Below are 22998 nucleotides of genomic sequence, written 5' to 3'. Positions count from 1 at the left end.
GTCCAGGTGGTCCCATAATTAGTATTCCACGATATATTGAATGCCTTTGGAATTTTTTATGCTCCTCTCCTGATTTGTATATTTTGACAATAAGATCCTGAACAGCTAGTGGTATCTCTTTGCAGACTATGATTATTCCTGCATCATTCAACCAAGAAACCTTCAGGGAAATTCTTCAAGATCAGTTTATTTTATTTGGGGCAATTCAGAATCATTTCAGTTGATGTCAAATGAGTTCAGATTGCCTTTGTATGCGATTTTCAATCAAAAAAGTTCACTTAGTGCTTCAATCAAAAAAGTTAGAACAGTTGTAAAGGGTGTGCATTCCTATGCAGCTAAGGCATTAAAAGTTTTTTTTATATTTTTAATAATTTTCATAAAAGTCATCCTTTAATTTATCACTTAAATATTGCTTGTTTCAAGATCTTATTAAAGGTGTTAAAAGGTCTAGGATGATTGTCTTCATTTCAGCCTGTATGTCAACAAAATCAGAAATTTCAATAAGGGTATGTAGACTTTTGATTTCCACTGTGTGTGTATATATATGGCTTCACATATTTATAAACAATGGTATTTGGCTACAACCATTTTCATGACAGCACTGATGTCAGTGACAAACAGGACAGGTCCCCGCACCACAGATCACAAAAAAGATATTATAAATAGAGTATATACAGAGTGTTGGGCATAAACATCCAGAATTTCTAGCAATATTTGTAGGCAGGATTTCTGGGGGCACAGGGTTGTTATTATTGCTAGCATTGCTTTGGTGCATAAACAATGCCTTTATGCATAACGGCTTACATTTTTACCTATTTATACTAGCGCTATGAAGCTATTTTAGTTTATATACTTTACTGTGGGAAACTAAGAGCAAGGCCTCAACTTGGACATGAATCATCATTACTGATGTTACAAGTTCATGTTTTTAATGGTCAACAACAAAACAAGCTGTTAGTCTGATGTTAACCCCAAATGGAATTGTCTAAGTGTGGTGGATGATAGGTGTAAGAAAAGAGATGAAAGGGTTAAGAGACACAAAAAGCTCTGCACTCTGCTGCAGAGGCTGTCCTGGAATGCACCGCCTGCTCTTCCACAACTCATGTGGCCAGCTCCTGCATTTATGCATGACCTGACTTCCAACCAACCCTCCCTTCCCATGCTGGTCTCACAATTCATACTCCGCAACTGGAAAAACAGCAGCGGCAAGCTTTTTCCTCTAAGGCGGTGATGTCTCCATTCACAGCTGCACTGTGCTGTTATGGGTCTGGTCAGATATGATTTTTGGAGGAGGAGGGATTATCTTTACTATTATCTATTACTAATTATCTATCACTACTGAACTCTTGTTTATTTGGTGCCCATGATATATATCACAGGAATTGAATACACTGGGTCCTCATCTATCAAATGCAATTGGGAACAGAAGTCTGTTCATAACTCAGTTTGTTCATAAATTCAACCACTATATCGCAATTAATAAAAGCTTAATAATACTGTCATTCCTCAATTTATTAATCGGCGAGGTTCTATAAAAAATGTCAGATAAAGCTTTAATTAATTAAAAATGAGCTTCAAGACTTTTATTTATTCATTCCATTTTCATTAATTGCTCAAACAAGGCAGGGTCACTATTCCGCAGTCTATCCTGCAAACATATATTTTATTATTCCTATTAGCTTGAAGGAACATTTACATTTAAATTTATTCATTTAACAGACACTTTTGTCCAAAGCAACGTACATCTCAGCAAAAGTACAATGTACAAACGTGCAATGTTTGTCAAAATCTGGCCACATTTGTTTGCTTTATTATCTATACAAACAACATAATTGTTACAGACGGACCCTGATTTATTCATTGAGTATTTTCTACAGAAGTCTCGGATATACCTATTGGGATATACCGACATCCTCGCAGCGAGTAGAGACACCTGCAGCAGATCAGGCAGACGGGTGGTAAAAGAGCTGCCCCAAACACCCCGGCTCGTAGAACTTCATCTGAGCAGACTGCAGCCTGTACGCCAGCAATCTCCCTGGATTTCTCCCTTGTCCCTGTTTCCTTGTCCATCTTCCTACGTTTCCCTGGTTTCCTGACCTGTGGCTTTGTTTCTGGCCCCCGGCTTTGGATTCTCCCTCTTATTGCATTTGATCCTCAGTGACCGCCTGCATATTTTTCACTACTCTTTAAGCCTGCCTCTTGTCTGCTGACACGACACAATAAAAAATGCACCTGCAATTGGATCTGGTGCCTCTCTTCCTGCTCACGAATAGGACAGCTATAATAAAACATAAGTTGTAAGAATTTTAACATGTTTTAACTTAAGCTACATTAAAAATAAAACTAATTTAAAATGCAATCACATGTTTAATGTTGATAGTTGACTGATTTATTCCATAATCATGATTATCTTGTTGATCACTCCCTCTCAAAAACACCAGAAAGGAGCATAAACGCTGGAAGTGAGTAAAATGAAGTTTCACTCTCTTATTCTGTTCTTCACCACCAGCTAACATGAAAATGTGGAAACACAGGTAACATTCCCCCCCACCCCACACAAATTTTTGAAACTAGACAAGTGAAAAAATACAATTAAAAATAACTAAATTGAAAATGTACCTTCAAAAATTCATAAGTTGAGCATTCACAAAACTAGGACCTAGTGTGTCTGATTTTTGCAAGCACCATTCCTTTCTCAGCTCCACAAGGGAGAGTGGTGTTCCAGAGGTGGGTTATGTTTGATCTCTATCTCATCTATGTAGTATTGGAATGAGCTCACTTGTTAGTGTTTCAGAAGGTAATCAACTTATTTCAATATTTGTTAGAATTAACATTGTCTGAATGATTGTTTTACTTCAATATATCCTACAATCTACCCTATTATTTGTCAAACTTTTTTCTTTTAAATCGGGCTTCTTTGTTTCTATATTTATCTGGACACTAAAAGACCCAGAAGTAAACTTTCCAGACTTACTCAAACAAAAGACAAGAGTCGGGCTTCTGTTCCAAATATAAGATTTTACTACTGGGCTGCAAAAAGTATATGGTCCACATTAGACAAGATTCTCTATAGGCTGGTATGAGCTCTAATGTTCCCCAAGACCTCTGCCGTTCCTTCAGAAATTTCATAAAATCCCATTTTTATCCAAATAATTTGTCACATTCAACACTCTTCTTGTTTAGTGAGATGTTAACAGATATCTGGAGATCCCGAACAGTCCATCATTATGTTTTGTTGCGCTCAACCCAAAACTCTCAATTATTTTCCAAATTGGGCTCCAGAAATGAAAGTCTAAAACTGTGCTGGATGTATTATTTTATTTTCAAATCAGTCATGGGTAAATTTCAACCTCATAAAAAATCATTTCAACCTACAGACTTTATTCAGACTGTGGAAAGAATTAACAAAACTCATTACATCAAACAATGGGGAGATAAACTGGTAGCATAATGGTTACAGTTACTGCCTTTGGATCTAAAGGTTGCTGGTTCAAGTTGCACTAACTGCTGTAACACCCCCCAGCAAGTACTTACCCCAGATTGCTCCACTGAAAGTTACCCAGCTGTATGAATGACTGCATTTCAGTTATCTGATGCATTTCTCCAAAACAACTTACAATGTTAAGCTAGTTTATAGTTTTTTCTCATTTATACAGCTGTGTAACTTTACTGAAGTGATTTAGGGTAAGTACCTTTCTTAAGGGTACTACAGGCAGATGTGCAATTCAAACCTGCAACCTGTTGTCCCAAAAGCAGCAACTCTAACCAATATGCTATCATCTGCCCCTGCAGCTGGCCCTAAATTATTGCAGATGGCTTAACATTGTAAGTTCTTTTGGAGAAAAGTGTCAGCTAAATCAATAAATGTAACAACTGCAGATACATGACTGCTGCTATATATACCATTTTATCAAGTGCTGTACTGGCTCTTTTGATGCACTGAGGGAGACTTGGAAAAAGGGACCTTGACGTGTCTTTAGCAACCATGAATGGTCATCTATATGTGTTAAAGTCTTCCCTGCCTGCACCTCCCTCAGCATTCAGAAACAAAACTTCAAGTTCATTCACAGAATCTACCTCACTCCAGGTTGTCTACCTACAACATACTTCTCCTTTGGAATAAAGAAATTAGTAGAGAACTGCCACTTGAGGGCAGGAAAGCAAGGTGTATTAAGGTGTCAATTAAAGTTTGCTATATATGTTTTGCAGAAAAGTTACAGTATAGGGCCTACAGTGTGTTGGGTATCACAGGCAGTCAGAGATGTGAGGCCATAAAAACTGCTGTTCAGGCTGTGGAGCAGGCACTGTGAAAACAGAAGTGAGAAGTGGGTTCCAGGCAGATCTACCTGTACACAGGCTGGGGTCTGATCAAAAGAGACTGGGTCACATAAGTGAGGCTGTCTTGTACTGAAAGACCCAGAACACACAATGACAAGTGCTACAAGATGGGGGGCCAGCAGGATTATTTATCTGATTTCTCAGAGGGACTGCCAAGTGGCTCCAGGTAACATCACCGATGATGTGTCCAGGTGCATTGCAGGATGTGTCTAATAATGTAAGTTTGGGTGTACAATAGTCATCAGGAATTCCTGACAGTCAATAATTGTTTAGTGGCAGCTAGAAAGACAGCAGACAGCATGGAGCGATAGCAGTCAGCACAGGTAGGGTTGACAGCCTAGCATGTAACCTTCCATGAAAAAGGTAACCATAATACACTCCAACAAGATCACCTGAGGTATTCCCTCATGGTAGCACGGTAGCTGGAAAGAGGAGGAACTCAGCAACCTGCAGGTTCAAACCAAAGGGTACTGAGAAAGGGATCTGCACAACAATTAAATTTGCATAACAATATGTGTGGAATGGGTGTCCAGAAAGGTTTGTATGAAGGCTGAAGATCCACCAGACCAAGATGAAATGTTTGCAGTTTAGTTAGTGTCACAGTGCTCAGGTGAGATGCCCAGAAGACAACCCACAACACCCAGAATCTCCATATGGCACAAGTCCTATCCATAGGCTGAGTAGCAGAAAGGTGCCAGGTCAACTGACCACAAGTCAATAGGCAGAAAGCATTGTGCCAGTTCAATGAAGTGGAGCTAACTTGTTTCAGGCAAAATCAAAAGGGAACCATTACCATTAGTTTGGCAGCAGGGAGGTTTGGCACAGATGAAGAGGCATTTAGGTCAGGATTCACCAAGGACAATCAAGTACAGAGAACCCAAGCCAAAAAGGAAAAACTATGTGTATAATGGCAGCAGTTTAGGAGAACAAGTGAAGAGAATCATGCAGCACTGGCAGAGATGCATCCTTAGGAAGAAACTCAGGAAGAACAGTAGAGGAGCACAGGAGAAGGATGAAAAAGAGGGCAGAAAGCAGGCAGCTTTTCTAACAGTTCTGCAGTTTTGTCAACTGCTGGGGAAGAAATGCAAGAAGGAAATTGACAACTTTTGCCAAATAGCATACAAAGATTCTAAAAGAGACCAGGAGCTGGGTAAGGCAGGACTTACATAGAACCATCAAGTCTTGGGGCTATCTTGGATGAGAATGAACCCACCTTAAAAAACGTGCAAGAAGCATTAAAGAAGCCAAGTCCCAGTCCCAAGTCCAACAGAAGTACCCTGCCAGGTCTATAAGTACTGTCCAAAGCAGGAGGATCCTAAAGCTGATCTGGAGAAGATCTACAGTTACATAGTAGTAGAGGCACGATGAAGTATGAGAGCTTAAAAGGGAAAATTTCAATAGGAGTAATCACACACACACACACGCATTTTCTGAACCGCTTGTCCCAGACGGGGTCGTGGGGAACCGGAGCCGAACCCGGCAATTCAGGGTGTAATAGGAGTAATCAATTCAGACTTATGTCTGCTTAGGTTATGGATAAGCTGTTCTTCATTATTGTTGCTCATTGTTTAATAGCATTCCTCTTCATTGATTAATATATTGAAATATCAGCACAGAAAAAAAGGAATTCCCAGGATACCTGGGTGCTTTAAGCATAATAGTGTAGTGGCACAGTTTGGCTATAAAGATATGTTTTCTCTGAGATGTACACTGAGATGTCTTATTCTCTGAGACGTACATCGCTTTGGGGAAGAGCATTTGCTAAATGAATAAATGTAAATGTAAATACAAGGAAGATTTAGCAGTGCTGTGGTTAAATCTCACAAATGCCTGACTAAGCTCCACACAAGCTAGTGGAGACATTAGTATGGTACCTGGTATCTGGGCAAGATCAAGGGTCTCATTTGACAATCAGGGTCAGGACAAGAGGGGTACCATGAGAGTAGCATAGACTGAAGTAGAGAATAACAGACTCTACTATCTCTGCGATACTGTTTCATATTGGTCATGAATATGATCATAAAGTCAGCAGAAGTAGAGTATAGAGGTCCACACACACAAAATCATATCAGGCAATCAGAGCTTTCATGGATGACTTGATGGTGATAATAAGCTCTTCCTTAGGATGTAGATGAATTTGCAGGGACTTGAAAGGCTAACCACTTAGGGAAGTGAGGGAAGTGCAACAATCTAGGGACTTAAGTGATCCTTGGGTTACAGGCACTGACATGGTGGTGAGGACAGGTAAGAAGTGGAGTGTGTTGACTGCAGTGGGGCATGCAAATTCGCATGCTCTAGCATCATTTTAGTGAGTTCAATGGCATCTGGAAGACTTGGATTCGGCAGAATTCCTTCTTGGTCTTATGATTACTACAATGGTAGGGATGCAGCGGCAGGGAGCACAGACTAAATGGGAGTAGACGTTGGAATGTAAGGTCTCTGGGGAAGTGCTTAGGAGAACAGAGCCTCGGCATATCAAGTTCTTGGTCCAGGCAGTCCATGAAACGCTGCCACCTAGCTTGTTCAGCTGGGGAAAATTTGGTCCCATCATGCTAATTATGTTCTGAATACCAGTTCAGAGCTCCTGGTGATGTCACAAGATTGGCAGTTGATGGTCAACTTAGGAAGTAAACTTAGATTTCTGATCATCATTGCAGAAAACTTGTAAGAATGGACATTGTCTTACTGTCTGAAGCTTCAATGCAAGTTGTTTTGTTGTATTGTGTTTTTGTTTTTTTGAAGTTTATAGTGTCATGAGAAGAATTTAAATAGAAAGCATACGAGATGAAGAAGATGACATACAAGGAACTGATGGAGAAGAGCCAGCCAAGAAGCTAGAGGACAAGGTGAATTCAATTCAGCTCAGTTAAATTTATTTTTATAGCATGCTCTTCACACGCAGGGACATAGAGCACCTGAACACAGGCATAAGGCAAAGAAACAAAAATACATGAAACAAAGAAGACAGTTGAGTACAGACTAGCATAATACATTAACAATGCTTTTATAAAGCTATAAGTATGCTTACTGGCCATAGAGGAAAGGAACAAAAAAGTACCAACTGAAAGTCGAGGGAGGAACAAACCTCTGGGGGTCAGTGGCTGTCCACCCCTCTTTGGCATTCTAGATTAAACAAGACTTCTAAGTCAGTTTATAGGTAACAATGACATTGTTGCTGTATGGATGACAAGGGTCAAGGGTGAATGCTTATCAAAGCAGGCTGCACAGGGTTTGCAGGGGAGCTGTTTTATAGTGCCTACAGTGTGTTGAGTATCGCAGGCAGTCAGAGGGGGAGTGCCATCAGAGCTGGTACTCAGACTGCTGAGAGGGTAGATAGTTGCTTGTGAATCAACAAGTCAGCAGTGGGTTCAAGGTAGTACTACATGGATTCAGGCTTGGGTTGGACCTTGGGCAAGGGTGCTTAATGTTGAAAGACCCGAAACACCCAGTGATCCCCGGTTACATCACTGAAGATGTTTCCAGGTGAACTGAAAGACGTGTGTAAAAAATTCACCAGCCTGATTCTGAAAACAACACTTTGTTTACTGAACCAAGAGTTGCTTCTTACACTTTCTGAAATAAAAATCTGGCTGGAGTATTGTAGCCACTAGAACATAGCAGAGGCAAATTTACGTTGCTAATTGAAAATGATGCAACACAGCAGAACACTACACCGCTGGTGTTCACAGCAAGGGGGATCCACACAGAGAAGGATTGCTAATTAATCAGCCTCAACTTGCCCCAATAGCAGTCACACAACATGGTACAAACAAATTAATTACCATGAACTTTTTTCAAAATCAACTATACACATATCTGACAGGCAAAATGAGAATCTCTCCTCCGTGAACCGCCACCTTATCGTGGTGGAGGGGTTTGAGTGCCTGAATGAGTCCAGGAGCTATGTTGTCTGGGGCTACATGCCCCTGGTAGGGTCTCCCATGGCAGACAGGTCCTGAATGACAGACGAGACAAAGTGCGGTTCAAAAACCCCTTATGAAGGAAAAATCAAGGCTTTCATTTACCCCGCCCGGTATGGGGTCACCGGGGCCCCACCCTGGAGCCAGGCCTGGGGGGGGGGGCTCGCATGCGAGCGCCTGGTGGCCAGGTCTATGCCCACGGGGCCTGGCCGGGCTCAGCCCGAAGCCATGACGTGGAGCCGCTCTTCGGTGGGCTCACCACCTGCCGGAGAAACCGTAAGGGGCCGGTGCATTGTGATTTGGGCGGTGGTCGGGGCCGAGTGCCCGGCCGACCCAAACCTCGGGCGCCAACTCTGGTTTTTGGGACTTGGAATGTCACCTCACTGGCGGGGAAGGAGCCTGAGCTGGTGCGGGAAGTTGAGAGATACCGTCTAGATATAGTCGGGCTCACTTCCACTCACAGCTTGGGTTCTGGAACCACTCTACTCGATCGAGGGTGGACTCTCCACTATTCTGGCATTGCCCAAGGTGAGAGGCGGCGGGCTGGTGTGGGCTTATTAATAGCCCCCCAGTTCAGCCGCCATGTGTTGGAGTCTACCCCGGTGAATGAGAGGGTCATCTCCCTACGCCTTCGGGTCAGGGAACGGTCTCTCACTGTTGTTTGTGCTTATGCGCCTAGCAGCAGTGTAGAGTACCAGGCCTTTTTAGAGTCCCTGGGGGGCGTGCTGGAAAGCGCTCCCACTGGGGACTCTGTCGTTCTACTGGGGGACTTTAACGCCCACGTGGGCAGCGACAGTGATACCTGGAGGGGCGTGATTGGGAGGAACGGCCTCCCTGATCCGAACCCGAGCGGTGAGTTATTGGATTTCTGTGCTAGTCGCGGTTTATCCATAACGAACACCATGTTCATGCATAAGGGTGTCCACCAGTGCACTTGGCACCAGGACACCCTAGGTCGGAGGTCGATGATCGACTTTGTAGTCGTTTCTTCTGACCTTCGGCCATATGTCTTGGACACTCGGGTGAAGAGAGGGGCTGAGCTGTCAACTGATCACCACCTGGTGGTGAGTTGGATTCGATGGCGGGGGAAAAAGCTGGACAGACCTGGCAGGCCCAAACGCATAGTGAGGGTCTGTTGGGAACGTTTGGCGGAGGCCCCTGTCAGAGAGGTCTTCAACTCCCACCTCCGACAGAGCTTCAACCAGGTCCCGAGGGAGGTGGGGGACATCGAGTCCGAATGGACTATGTTCTGCACCTCCATTGTCGGGGCGGCGGTTCGGAGCTGCGGCCATAAGGTCTCCGGCGCCTGTCGCGGCGGCAATCCCCGAACACGGTGGTGGACACCGGAAGTAAGGGATGCCGTCAAGCTGAAGAAGGAGTTCTATCGGGCCTGGCTGGCTCATGGGACTCCTGAAGCAGCTGACAGGTACCGACGGGCCAAACGGAACGCGGCTCTGGCAGTCGCCGCGGCAAAAACTCGGGCTTGGGAGGAGTTCGGTGAGGCCATGGAGGAAGACTTTCGGTCGGCCTCAAAGAGATTCTGGCAAACCGTCCGGCGACTCAGAGGGGGGAAGCGGTGTTCCACGAACACTGTTTACAGTGGAAGTGGTTCGCTGCTGACCTCAGCTGAGGATGTTCTCGGGCGGTGGAAGGAGTACTTTGAGGATCTCCTCAATCCCTCCGACACGCCTTCCGTAGAGGAAGCTGAGGCTGGGGACTCGGAGGGGGACTCGTCCATTACCCTGGCTGAAGTTGCTGAGGTAGTCAAAAAACTCCTCGGTGGCAAGGCTCCGGGGGTGGATGAGATCCGCCCCGAGTTTCTCAAGTCTCTGGATGTTGTGGGGCTGTCTTGGCTGACACGCCTCTGCAGCATCGCGTGGAGCTCGGGAACGGTGCCTCTGGACTGGCAGACCGGGGTGGTGGTCCCTCTTTTTAAGAAGGGGGACCGGAGATTGTGTTTCAACTACAGGGGGATCACACTCCTTAGCCTCCCTGGGAAAGTCTATGCCAGGGTACTGGAAAGGAGAATCCGACCGATAGTCGAACCTCGGATCCAGGAGGAGCAATGCGGTTTTCGCCCTGGCCGTGGAACACTGGACCAGCTCTATACCCTCACTAGGGTGCTGGAGGGTTCGTGGGAGTTTGCCCAACCAGTCCATATGTGTTTTGTGGACCTGGAGAAGGCATTCGACCGTGTCCCTCGTGGCATCCTGTGGGGGGTACTTCGGGATTATGGGGTTCGGGGCTCGTTGCTACAGGCTGTTCGTTCCCTGTATGACCGGAGCAGGAGCTTGGTTCGCATTGCCGGCAGTAAGTCAGACCTTTTCCCGGTGCGTGTTGTACTCCGCCAGGGCTGCCCTTTGTCACCGATTCTGTTCATTATCTTTATGGACAGAATTTCTAGGCGCAGTCAGGGAACGGAGGGTGTCTGCTTTGGTGGCCGCGAGATCTCGTCTCTGCTTTTTGCGGACGATGTGGTCCTGTTGGCTTCATCAAGTCAAGACTTGCAGCGTGCACTGGGGAGGTTTGCAGCCGAGTGCGAAGCGGCGGGGATGAGAATCAGCACCTCCAAATCCGAGGCCATGGTTCTCAGTCGGAAAAAGGTGGATTGCTCCCTCCGGGTTAGGGGGGAGTTGCTCCCTCAAGTGGAGGAGTTTAAGTATCTTGGGGTCTTGTTCACGAGTGAGGGAAAAATGGAGCGGCAGGTTGACAGGCGGATCGGTGCGGCGTCCGCAGTAATGCGGTCATTGTACCGGTCTGTTGTGGTGAAGAGGGAGCTGAGTCGTAAGGCGAAGCTCTCAATTTACCGGTCGATCTACGTTCCTACCCTCACCTATGGTCATGAACTCTGGATCATGACCGAAAGAATGAGATCGCGGATACAAGCGGCAGAAATGAGTTTCCTCCGCAGAGTGGCTGGGCGCACCCTTAGGGATAGGGTGAGGAGCTCAGTCACCCGGGAGGAGCTCGGAGTAGAGCCGCTGCTCCTCCGCATCGAGAGGAGCCAGTTGAGGTGGCTCGGGCATCTGTTCCGGATGCCTCCTGGACGCCTCCCTGGGGAGGTGTTCCGGGCTTGTCCCACTGGGAGGAGGCCTCGGGGCAGACCCAGGACACGTTGGAGAGACTATGTCTCCCGGCTGGCCTGGGAACGCCTTGGGGTTCCCCCAGAGGAACTGGAGGAGGTGTGCGGGGAGAGGGAAGTCTGGAGTACTCTGCTCGGACTGCTGCCCCCGCGACCCGGCCCCGGATAAAAGCGGAGGAAGATGGATGGATGGAAAATGAGAATCTGCCTTCCGTGTCAAAACAGATGAGTGGGAAGTAGATAATGTGGCAGCCCCCCTAAATGCTGTATTTAATTGTTAATAAAAGCCAATTCTGATAAGGCCAGGATATTCCAGCTGGGGCCAATCTGAGTGGGAAGTGTCAGGAGGCAGTAGCACCAGCAGCAAAGGATGAAGGTTCCCTCATCCTTGTGTGAAGAATTTTAATTAATTTAATGATGAGAATTGACAAGAGCAGGAAAGTTGAGTGTTCAGGCCTGTGACACGAGAACTGTCCACAGCCAAAGTTTTTTTGTCGAACAAGGCATATACATTACCCATTGATGTTGCATAACATTCCACATCCAAAAATTGGCTCTCATCCTCTCCGTTTGAACCACATTAAAGACGTATAATAAATATTCTTTATAGAAAAAAATAAAACCCAGTTGAAGTATAACTTTTGTCATGCTATTAATATTGTTCCATTTATCCCATCAGCCAATCCTCCATGGTCTCTGCCAGGTATACCTCAACTTTGTTGGACTTTGAATGTTGAATGTCAGACTTCATGCCTTCTTCCATGATCACTGTGATTTTGGCAGGGAAGGGAAATTGCATATCCTCCCTAATGGAGTAATACTGCCACACTTGTTTGGACACCTGTGGCAAGGTTAAGGAAAATATACACCCTTTTCCCATACTGTAAGGTCTTCTGTCTTGCCAGGCATAGGATCAGTTAGTTAACCTCATACAGAGTGTGCAGTTAGTTGGGCAACCCTCTTTACATTGTGACAAAGAAATCAGAGCCTGATACATTTGGATGTGTTTGTCAAAATTCTCTTCCCCAGCAGCATTCGAATCAAAGTAGCAACAAAGCTTGTAGGCCCTTTCTTCTTTTTCTACAGTCTCGACTACATAGATGTTTTGCTTTCTTGAATGCAATTCCACATTACAGGCAGTACCCAAGTTACGAACGTCCAACTTACGTACAACCCGTACTTACGAACCATCCCCTTACTGATCGGAAGTTGATTTTTTTGTCACCCTTAAGTAACAATCAGATGGAAACTTCATAATTCAGCCTATCATATTAAATATTCAAAATACTATATATACAATGGTTCATAATAATAAACGGGCGCTACTTTGAGAAACACTGCACGTCTACCGTGGTTGGTCAGCTCGTGCGCGGGGCACATGAGCCTGAAGTAGGACAGACTTTCTTTTCCTGTTAACAGCGTCTCGTGTTACTGTATTTGGCTTTTGTTTTTATGTTTTTACCCTCCTAACCATGGTACCAAAGCATAAATGTGATGTAAGTGATGGTGATGCATCCAATAAAAAGGTTACGATCACAACTGAAACTAGAGAGTAAATAATATAGTGAAAGGTGAAATGCCAACGAACAATACAAAAGTGAAAATTAAAGTTTCTTTAATGTTTTGTGCACGCATGCTCTCTCTGTCTCTCTCTCAGAGAGTACTCGGCTACAAAAGGCACTTCTTCCCAGTTGTGGAATGTCACTCCAACCCCCGCCCGACCCCGCGCTCTCAAACCTCTCTCTCTCTGCTGTTCAAGTCCTGTCCCTCATCGTTCCCCAGTCCAGTTCCACATCTTTTTGATAACAACCACCCGCCTTGTCCTTCGACCACAATTTCAGATCCTTGCCTTTGTTCAGTTCCATGATCGACCAACCATTTGCCTGTCCCCAACCACGAGAACACATCTAGTCCTTTGATTCTGAACAAACGATCTTGCACTTGGGTCCAGCCCCCTCCGTATCCTCTGTTCATTATGACAATAGTAACATTTATTATCATCTCTCTCCATGTCTCTCTATTATAAATATTGTAGTTATGTTTATTATTATTATATTATCATTACTTTGTATTATTATTAGTGTATTGTTATAAACATGTTTTAGTGCATCCAAAGTGTTTCTTTAATGTTGTTTATGCATAGAAAGGTACACGATATAGTAAGTCAAACATTTGACAAACTGACATTAGATACCTACCATACCTAACTGTTCCAACTCAGGTCAAAATCTGACTTAAAGACAAACTGAGGACACGGAACTTGTTTGTAATTTGGGGACTGTCTGTACATGTTCACCACCAGCTCAGTGCAATGCTTTTCTATGATGGCAATCTAGAATTCATAGCCCTTTGTAGCCCCTTCCATAGTAGACAGTATCTGTTAGATGTGTCAATAATACTTGTCTCTATGTGATCTTTACTCCTCATATTAAACTACAGAACTAAGGTAACACTAGGGGACACCATAGCACAGCGTTTACAGTTGGTGCCTTGCCGTGATTTCCGTAACGCAGAGTTTATTAGAACACAAGGCCGTAATAGGGTATGGCCAGGAAGGATAAGTGGAAATATTGTGCCTTCAGTCCAAGAAACCCCCTTCCTCTTGCAGGTCTACTACCTCAAGGCAGGCTAGTCAACAGCAGGAACCCCAGTACCAATCAAACAGAACCGTCTTGACGCTTGCAAAACTTGAATATCAAAATTAGACATAACTATTTATAGTTCAGTTCCCACTCCTACTCCAAGGGGTGCCCTTAAGTAGCAGACACTGCAAAATGTCATGGATTTTTCCAAAACCCTTAAATAAGTCCAAGACATTATAAGATGTAAAACTCAAAGCTGTGGCGCAAAGACAATCTGGCATCATTTCAATACAGATGAAATTTGCACTCTTATGCCTCCAATCACTATTCTTAGTTGTGTTCACCTAATTAAACAACTTCTATGAAACTGTTCTGTTGTAAAGTTAAATAAGATACAGTACCTTAGGCAATACTGCATAAACTGATTTTTTGCAAAGACCAGCCAAAATTACATTAACTTTGGAGAGTCAGTTTCTCCAGAATGCCTAACTGCAATATTTTCCTTTAACTAAGCAACTACTTTTTCATTTTGTGAGATGTAGAATGTTGTACTGCTGTATACAGGCAGCATGGTAGTACAGTGGGTAGCGAGGGTGCCTCACAGCTCCTGGGATGTGTCATTGGATGTGGGTTTGAATCTGGCTCATTTTATGTGGCATTCGTATATTCTACCCACGTTTGCATGGCTTTCCTTCCACAGTCTGAAGAAATGTGTTTCATGTGAATTCATGGCTCTGCGTTAATACTTCTAAGTACCTTAGGGTAGTGTATATAGCATTGTACGTCACCTTGGACAAAGACATCTATATACAGTACAACCCCAGTTTAACGCGCCCCGATTTACCGTGAATTCGGATATACAGTAACGCTATGGGTCATTGGACCATTTTTTTTGTTCCTTCCAGAATATGAAAAACTACATTGAAAAGTTCAAAAGCTGGCAAAGTTTACAAACTTAGCAAACCATCTTACTGCGCGAATGGGTTAGAAATGCTGAAATGCCTCTTAGTCTTACAGCTGTCTGTCTTGGCACTCGCCATCAATTCATTTTTAGCAAATCACTCTTACTGAACTTTGATGTTAGTTTCAAAAGACTGTTCTAAATTAATATCAAACACAACAAAAACTTTTTGAAAACAGCCAAAAAACACAAATCAAGTTTCATTTTTTTAAAAAATAAACTCAAAATGATCATTGCTGATACACTACCGTAGTTGTTAGCATTTACACATACAGTACATGTATTCTTGAATGTTGTTATCAAACTGAGTAAAATGAGAGCGAAACGAATTTTTATAACTTGCGTGAATGTAAACGTGGTTTCAAGCCCAAAGTACTTTTTGTTAATTGTTTTGTTGTTTTATTAAAAAGATTTAATAAAAATTGTGTTTTAATTTCTACTGAAAGTAACACGCAAAATTACTACAAAGTAAACGTACAAAAACTTGGTCAAATAAGGCGAAAATATTGGTGATTTAGGATGTTTGGTCAACATTTCGTCAGTTTTAACGCTGATTTTCTTGAACCCCAATTCAGCACAACCCCTCTTTTTCCGCGATGACATTTTATGGACCCTAATGATTGTGTTATAATGGGGTTTCTCTGTACAAACTAACAGTAAAACAGCGCAAGAACTGTCTACAGCCCAAGTCCAGAGCAAGACTTAGAACCATCTTCTACAAGATTTTCTGCCACTGCTATTTGAGGTTCTTGTGACAACCTGGGCTGAATCCTCCCTCAGAGATGAAAAGTGTGCTGCAGGCTTTCCTTTTGAGTCTTCGAGGCCCTTGCTCTCCAGCTTCCCCATTCTTATCGTGACCAGAAGCTCAATGGTGCAACGCTATAGCCACCAGCCTGTGCATTTAAACTGGAAAATATACAACACTGTCAGCCAATCAGCCCATGTCAAATAGGTTTTGGATGGGTCTCTGCATTGGACCCATTCGCTATCAGGTCCAGACAGACAACCTGGAGCCTTAGCAGGCTCTCAACAACACATGCTGGTTGCAGCAAAAACAAGCAGGAAACTGAATTTCAGATTGCCATCCGTTAATCCGCCCTCTCTCCTAAAGAGGTGCCACACTGTGGCGGTCACCTTTGATTCCCTATTGTGGTGTTCATCAGAAATGCATTTCAGGCAGTACTGCATACTCAGAATGCTATTTACAAGCTGTTTGCTGTGAAGGGGATGGAGGGGTCCTCTGCTCTGAGTCCATTCTTTGACAACTGCAAACCTTCCATAACAAGCATCCCCTGCCAAAATGCCTTAACGGGATTAAAACACGGTCAAAAACATTTGACACTGTGGCCCAGAAGAGGGAGCTGCTCCCATTTGTCAGCTGGTTACTTTTATGGCAGTCTTCGAACTCAAACTCATCACTGGAGGAATAAAACCTTTTTGATGCGTGTGTTAAAGTAACAGGAAAGGGACTGACACACCCTGACCTAGTTTACCACAAGACTAGCTGTCAACGAACAAACATGTTTATCCCACATTTTCTGCCATAATCCCCTTGGTTTTTCTCTTTTAACCTGAGCACATCTCTGCTCAGCACAGACCCTAGATCTATAAGTCTAGGTAAGTGGAGATGATAACTCCCAACAGCTCTGCCAACACTGCTTCCTTCCAACTTGAATGGCAGAGGGTATGTGGTTATGAAGTGGGGAGGGTTGTCTGCTACCCATCACACTATGAAATGGAGGATTCATGAGGCTCCAAGCTGGAGTTTGATGCTATAAAACAGAAGGTATTTTGCCATCCTCTGTCTCAGGTGGTGGTTTCTTGAGAAAGGTCTTTCTGAGAGAGTGAATAAAAGTCTAGCAATTTCCTCATTCTTCCAAAAAAATAAAAAATAAATAAATAAAAGAGAGGGGGTACATTTGCTCTACCCACCTGTCACATGACTCTGTCAATAGTGGTCTACTCACTTGTGTGCCCAGTGAACCACCTGAACCCTAATCTCTGTATCAGCATTGACAGAAACAGACACTATTAATCACATCACCCTGTCACTTTCCATCTTTGTGAAGTTCCATCTGCCTCTACAGCAGACTTGTTCTGTTCTGCATAGTCTCTGCAGGAAGACAGCATGGAAATGGGGTCAGCAAGTGTGTCACATTGTCCATGGTTTTTATAAGAAAGCCCTCTTTTTGTCTCCCTTCTGCTAAGTAAGTGTTCCCTAGGGCAGCCAGGAAAAGAAGGCACACATACTTTTCATCACAGCACAGCACATCACATCACATCAGCCGCTGCGAGCTCAGCAGAGGCACCTGCTATGGCATCCAGTCTCTGCTAGTGACCAGGGCAGCCAAGCATAACCTGAGAGTCCAGCATGTACCAGGAATTCAGTTACTAGCAAAGATGAACATAAGCAGTATGATGCCAGGTTCTACTAGGCAGCAGGTGTCTGACTGCTTCCGTTTCTGAATGATACATTTACATTCATGCTTAGTGAATGTTACAAGTGTTCCCTCATTTGTATTAACCCTGTCAGGCCTATATTAATACTAGCAGTGGGAAATGCTTGTGCTAGTAGCCAGTTAATGATGCTAGGCAATCAGTGTGGGGAGGCATGGTGGCACAGGGAGTAGCATTACTGTCTCATGGTGTCTGGGTTGTGTGAGAAGACATGGGTTTGATCCCCACTCAGTTTATATGGAGTTTGTATGTTCTCCACCTGTCTGCATGGGTTGTCTCTGGGTGCCCTGGTTTCCACCCACAGTCCAAAGACATGCTGTTCAGGTTCAGCCATAGTGAGTGACAGAGAGAGTGTGTTCCACTGATGTACAGATGAGTGACCCAATGTAAGTAGTGTACCTAGTAGTGTAAGTCACCTTGGTGAATAAGGTATGAAGGCTGATATCACTACATAGAGTTCATTGGAAGTCACTTTGGAGAAAAGCATCTGTTAGATATGCAAATATAGTGATGCTAACTTGCAACATTTGCCTGCAGAGAGTTAATACAGGAATGTATTTCCTATGTACATTCTGCCATAAGAGTAAATCCATTGGCTTTCATGCCATTTTAAAAGTAAATCTTTAGGGATCCGATTTCTTGTGGCCAAGTGTGTTACACCACTCATTTCCACACTTTTACTGGAGATGAAAAGCAGTGTTGTCCATCATTTTATTTGGCATCTGTCTGAAATAATAAACCTTGAAGTTTGTTCTGTGGGCAGAGGGGCCAAGTATGTTCATACAGAAAGGGAATAATCCCACACAATATCCACTGCAAAGAAATAGCACTGACTGCACTGGGAGCCTACCGGTAAATTCCATCTCAACTACATTTTCAGATGATGCCAGTTTTTTCCGAAGTTGAATGACTTATTTTTAACAAATGGGTAATTCAGTTCACATAAACAGAAGGTATTCAGAAGATTCTACAACACAATCTGCCCTCTAAAACGCCACAGCCAATATCCCAGCAGGAACAGCATTGTATGGATTTACTCTGAGAAAGCAATCTCCTGTTGAAGAATGAACCCTCAGTGCATCAGATGGAACTTCTCTTGTCCGGTAACTGCATTGGTTGAAGGTGATTTTAGACATTCTACTTTCAGTTATTGTTTTGCAGCTGGCAAAAGGTGATTGGTGTGTGATGACAGTAGGAGGAAAAGATGTGTCAGCCAACGGACACAACGGTACAGGCAACATATGCAGCCCAGTGCCTGCCATTGTGTGTCTCCATCAGCACGCTCACACAAAGTGGTTCCAGCTGCATCTGAGATCACTGCTTAATCCACCACAGGTGTTTACAGACCAAGCGAAGATCTGTGTCTTCAGCCGCAATAATCACGCAAGCCGTTAACGATATAAAGAAGAGAAAGAAATCTCTTTGAGGAACCTTTTCTTCACAAACACCAGTGCCTAATCCTGGGTCCTGGGAGAAAGGTACACTCATAGGCTAATAACTGCAGTGTATCTATATCTGCAGACAGGGATAGAATTTATGGACTGTTCCTCATTTGCAGGGTGAGGTCTACACCTTGCCTGTGACTAACCACTCATAGTAACTGCAAGTAAACTTTTATTCTAGGAGCAAGAATAGAATACAAATCTTTCTCATTATATACATCACTTTGCAAATCTCCCATCCTTGACACTTTAAATTAGTTTTAAATGTACATTACTGAAGGGGTGCGGTGGCGCAATGGGCTTAGCCTGTGCCTTCTCTCTGGTGGGTCTGGGGTTTGAGTCCTACTTGGGGTGCTTTGCAACAGACTGACGCCCCATCCTACGTGTCCCTCTGTCCCCCCCCGCCTTGCGCCCTGTGTTGACAGATTAGGCTCTGGCTCACCGTGACCCGGCTTGGAACAAGCGGTTTCAGTCAATGTGTGTGTGAAACTTCCAATGAACTCTATGTAGTGTTATCAGCCCACACATCTTATTCACCAAGGTGACTTACACTGCTAGATACTTTACTTACAATGGTCACTCATCTACTTTTCCACCTATCAAAATATTAGTAAGATCACCCTTCTATTTTGTTTTCAATATTTCACTTTTAGAGTGTGTACTACTGCAGGCGTATCTATCACTTACATATCAGAGTCACGACCAGGATGAACTAGTGTTTCAAAGAAGCACTGCAGCCCAGCTGAGCATGGTGGGCTGCAATAAAGGAACTGAAGCCAAGGGTGTTGGTGCCAAGACCAAATTGCAAAGGGACCGGGCTTTAAAACACAGACAAAATGCAGAACTAGGACAGGCACAAAGGCACATGATCAGACTCTCGCTCAAGACCCCTTTCAGCTGGCTCCAAGCTTACACTAGATTATGGGATGAGGAGTCTTTCCCCAAAGCAGAATAGCTCAAAGGTAGGAACATCAGTGGCATCATTTGCAGATCACTGAGTGATGACTAGACTCTACTGCGGCCTAATGAAATTTTTAATGGATTTTTGAAATTTATTAATAGGCTTCAGGCATATTTCATTCAACGAGTCTTTATCTCAGATGCCTAAATACATGAAATGTTGCACATTCTGTAATAGTACAAATCAGGCTTCTTTATATGGTAACTGATTAATATACTGGTTGTACAAAAATAAAATTTGGCTCCTTAGAAAAGTAGCCATTATTCTAGATATATTCTTCATTTTTCTTAAAATATATATGGGAATTATGTATGGCGAGATCTGAATACTATGACATGGGTAGACAGATGAATAAAACACCAGCACGTTACATAGTTTTAACCATGTAGATGCTATCCTACATATTCCCTTTTTTCGGGCAAAAATCTTTCATACAAATTCCTTTAGAAATAATCTAACCACTATCCCCTTAATGAGCACAGCAATTTATTAATATCTCTTTTTAAATGGAAATTTTATTCATAAATAAATCATAACTGTGGAGATGAAGCATGTTCAGGGACCCAAACTGGTCCCTTATAAACTTGATTGGACCTTTTTCATTCATTTATTTTTAAAACTTTTTTGCAATTAGCTTCTGCTTATGTCCACCCACACTTGCAGGATGTGATGGCTAACCTGGGGCTGATACATACATACAACAGCTTACTGTAAATAAAATATGACAACGGATACACGAGACATGAGAGAGAGCACAAAGAATTCTAGGACTCAGGCCTGATAAAAGTCTGACTATTGCCACCCATCCAACTGTAATCCAATGGCTCTGGTTACAGACTCAATGTGTAATGAGGCTACGTTATACAGTTTGGAAAACAGAGACACTGTCCAAACTCCAGCTGTGCATCTCTTGTGCAGCATCTACACTCTAGGATATGGAACATTAACACTGGAAGTGGAAGCCGAACAGCGTTATATATCTCCCTCTCAGTGCTCCACACTCTCCACACAGAAATCGGACAGTGCTTCGCACGTCCTCCAAACTAATCAAACTGCTGCTGGCATTCTTGGATGTTGCTCACTTACCCAAAACTATACATTACATAAGGCACCAATTTAGAGCAATAAATAACATGAGTAGTATTTGACAGAGACCACATGAGAAATTGCTTTTTTTAAACAGTCATTTGAAACTGCAATAGGATGTTGGCAATTCTGTCCACTGTCTGTGTAAAACTTCCAGAGGAGCACAGACAAGTCATCTGTGGTTTGCAGCTACCATATTCTCTTCCCAATGCACAATAACTGCCATAAGAGTGGTGTCCTTCATAATATCAGATTGTCATCACTAACCAAACATTAAGCAAAAATACTGCTGTTTTAGCACAGTTCCTCAAACACATACTAACACATTATATAATCAAATACAGTATTTATATGTACAGTATTATATAATGATGAATAACAATTTATACAATACATACTGCATTGTATGTGTGTTTTCTTAGTATGTGAGTCACTTTACAAACTGATACTTTTTGAAAAAAACACTCACTCATACCATACTCTATGTACTCTTGATAATATTTTGCCCCCCCAAAGTTGTTCACACTGGCAATGTGTAATGATAATGTGGTGTAATAATAAAGGATGCATGCTTTTAAATTATAATGCATATATGTAAATAGTGTTTTTGTCTGGCGTCGGGCGTGTCTGGAAAGGTCGTGCACGAGCCTGGCTCTCATCACGTCCCCGGTCCTATGAATGATGAACGCCGGACAGCAGCATCCCGTCCATGCAGAACCATGTCCAGTGCAACAATTATGTAATTCAATCACGACTCAGACAATAACACTGAAATGTACGCGTCTAACAACTTGTCCGGTATTAATCAACAACAGTGTCAATAGTGCTCAAGGGAGTTACGCAAAAAATACTCTGTTGACTGAACACGTCGGTTCTGTGCTGGTTTTATCACCACGCAGCGATATGGGATTATTATCATCATCATCGTCATCGTTATTGATTTTTTTAACCTACCTGCCAGGAGCTGGAGGGGATCTCTGCGAATTTTCCGATCCCCCCAAACGTGTAACATCTGTACATGTGATCGAGCGACTCGGAGCAGTGCCAGAGCAGCCCGAAGCTCACCGAGTCCTTGTTCTTCAGCTGCTCTTTAACGATCCACGCCGGGGAGATAAAGCTAAAGCTGCAGACGGCCACGAGCGCCGAAGACAGAAGAAGCCAGAAGCAGCCCACGCAGCTGAACATCCTGGGCGATTGCGGCGACGAGCCGGGCGGCGGAGTGTTTCCGACGCCGGCTGTTTTCTGCCTCCGGTCCAGCAGCGGAGGCATCTGATCGCACACCCGCGTGGGGGGGGGGGAGGAGGAGGAGGAGGAGGAGGAGGAGGAGAAGAAGAACCAGAGCAAAGCGGACGGAGCCGAGCCAAACCCTGCCAAGATGTTACATCAAAAGGAGCGAATAGAGAGGAATAGGGCGAAAGGAGCCACACATTCGTCCTCCGTGTTCACGTCCTGTCCTCGTGTCTCCGCTGTCGTTCAGGGAGTTCACGGCTCGTAGAGACCAGGAGAAACATCTGTTACACAAAGAGGCGAACACACTGCGGCTGTTCATCCATATCTGCGCGCATTAGTTTGATATCAGATCAGATCATCCACAGCATCATGTCCAGATGTCGTCCAGACGCTCCCCAAGTCGGGGTTCGATCGGGGTCCCGGTCCTGTGCATGGTGTATGACGCCGACCACTGATCGCTGTACTTTTTGCTCACACAGGACACGATGCACGTCATACCTTCGCAGCAGACGGCGCGCACTGCCTGCGAGACCCTGTGGGACCAGCGAGCCTTGTCACGGACCGGGAGGTGGGCGTGTCCCCGTCGCGCCAAACTGTCTGCTTCCTACATCCGGCGGCAGCACCCCGAAGTAAATCGTACACTTTGACTCAGAATCAGTTAAATAATCATGCAGGGAGCAGCTGGCTAAAAAGTCCCTCCAGTTGACAGCCCACATCAAGCCAGTTAATAGTAGACACTTCACTTCCGTAAGACAATTCAGCTTCACGTGTGTAAAAACTAACTCATCACGCATGAAGAAAAAGTCTGTGGAAATCTACATGAAATGAATTTACTACATCTGGAGCGACACCCTGTAGCAGGAATATTAACTTTGTGAAACAACTAGAAGGAAACCAGCACTGGAGAACTCCATCCACTTACACCCCCTACAGGTCTGG

The 22998-nt window shown here is 44.0% G+C and overlaps 1 protein-coding gene across 1 annotated transcript in view; it reads right to left on the bottom strand.

Annotated features, from left to right (window-relative positions):
* lhfpl7 (LHFPL tetraspan subfamily member 7) overlaps window positions 1-22596 on the bottom strand; it is a 139642-nt gene extending 117046 nt beyond the window's left edge. Inside the window, exon 1 of the mRNA XM_018755065.2 lies at window positions 21784-22596. Coding sequence (XP_018610581.1) covers window positions 21784-22098 — 315 coding nt within the window. The 5' untranslated portion in view covers window positions 22099-22596. The remainder of the gene's footprint in view (window positions 1-21783) is intronic.
* Between the last annotated feature and the right edge of the window lie 402 nt (window positions 22597-22998).

This window comes from Scleropages formosus, chromosome 4, assembly GCF_900964775.1.
Source record: "Scleropages formosus chromosome 4, fSclFor1.1, whole genome shotgun sequence".
Classification (NCBI taxonomy): Eukaryota; Metazoa; Chordata; class Actinopteri; order Osteoglossiformes; family Osteoglossidae; genus Scleropages; species Scleropages formosus.
This window is presented reverse-complemented; position numbering and strand designations above follow the sequence as displayed.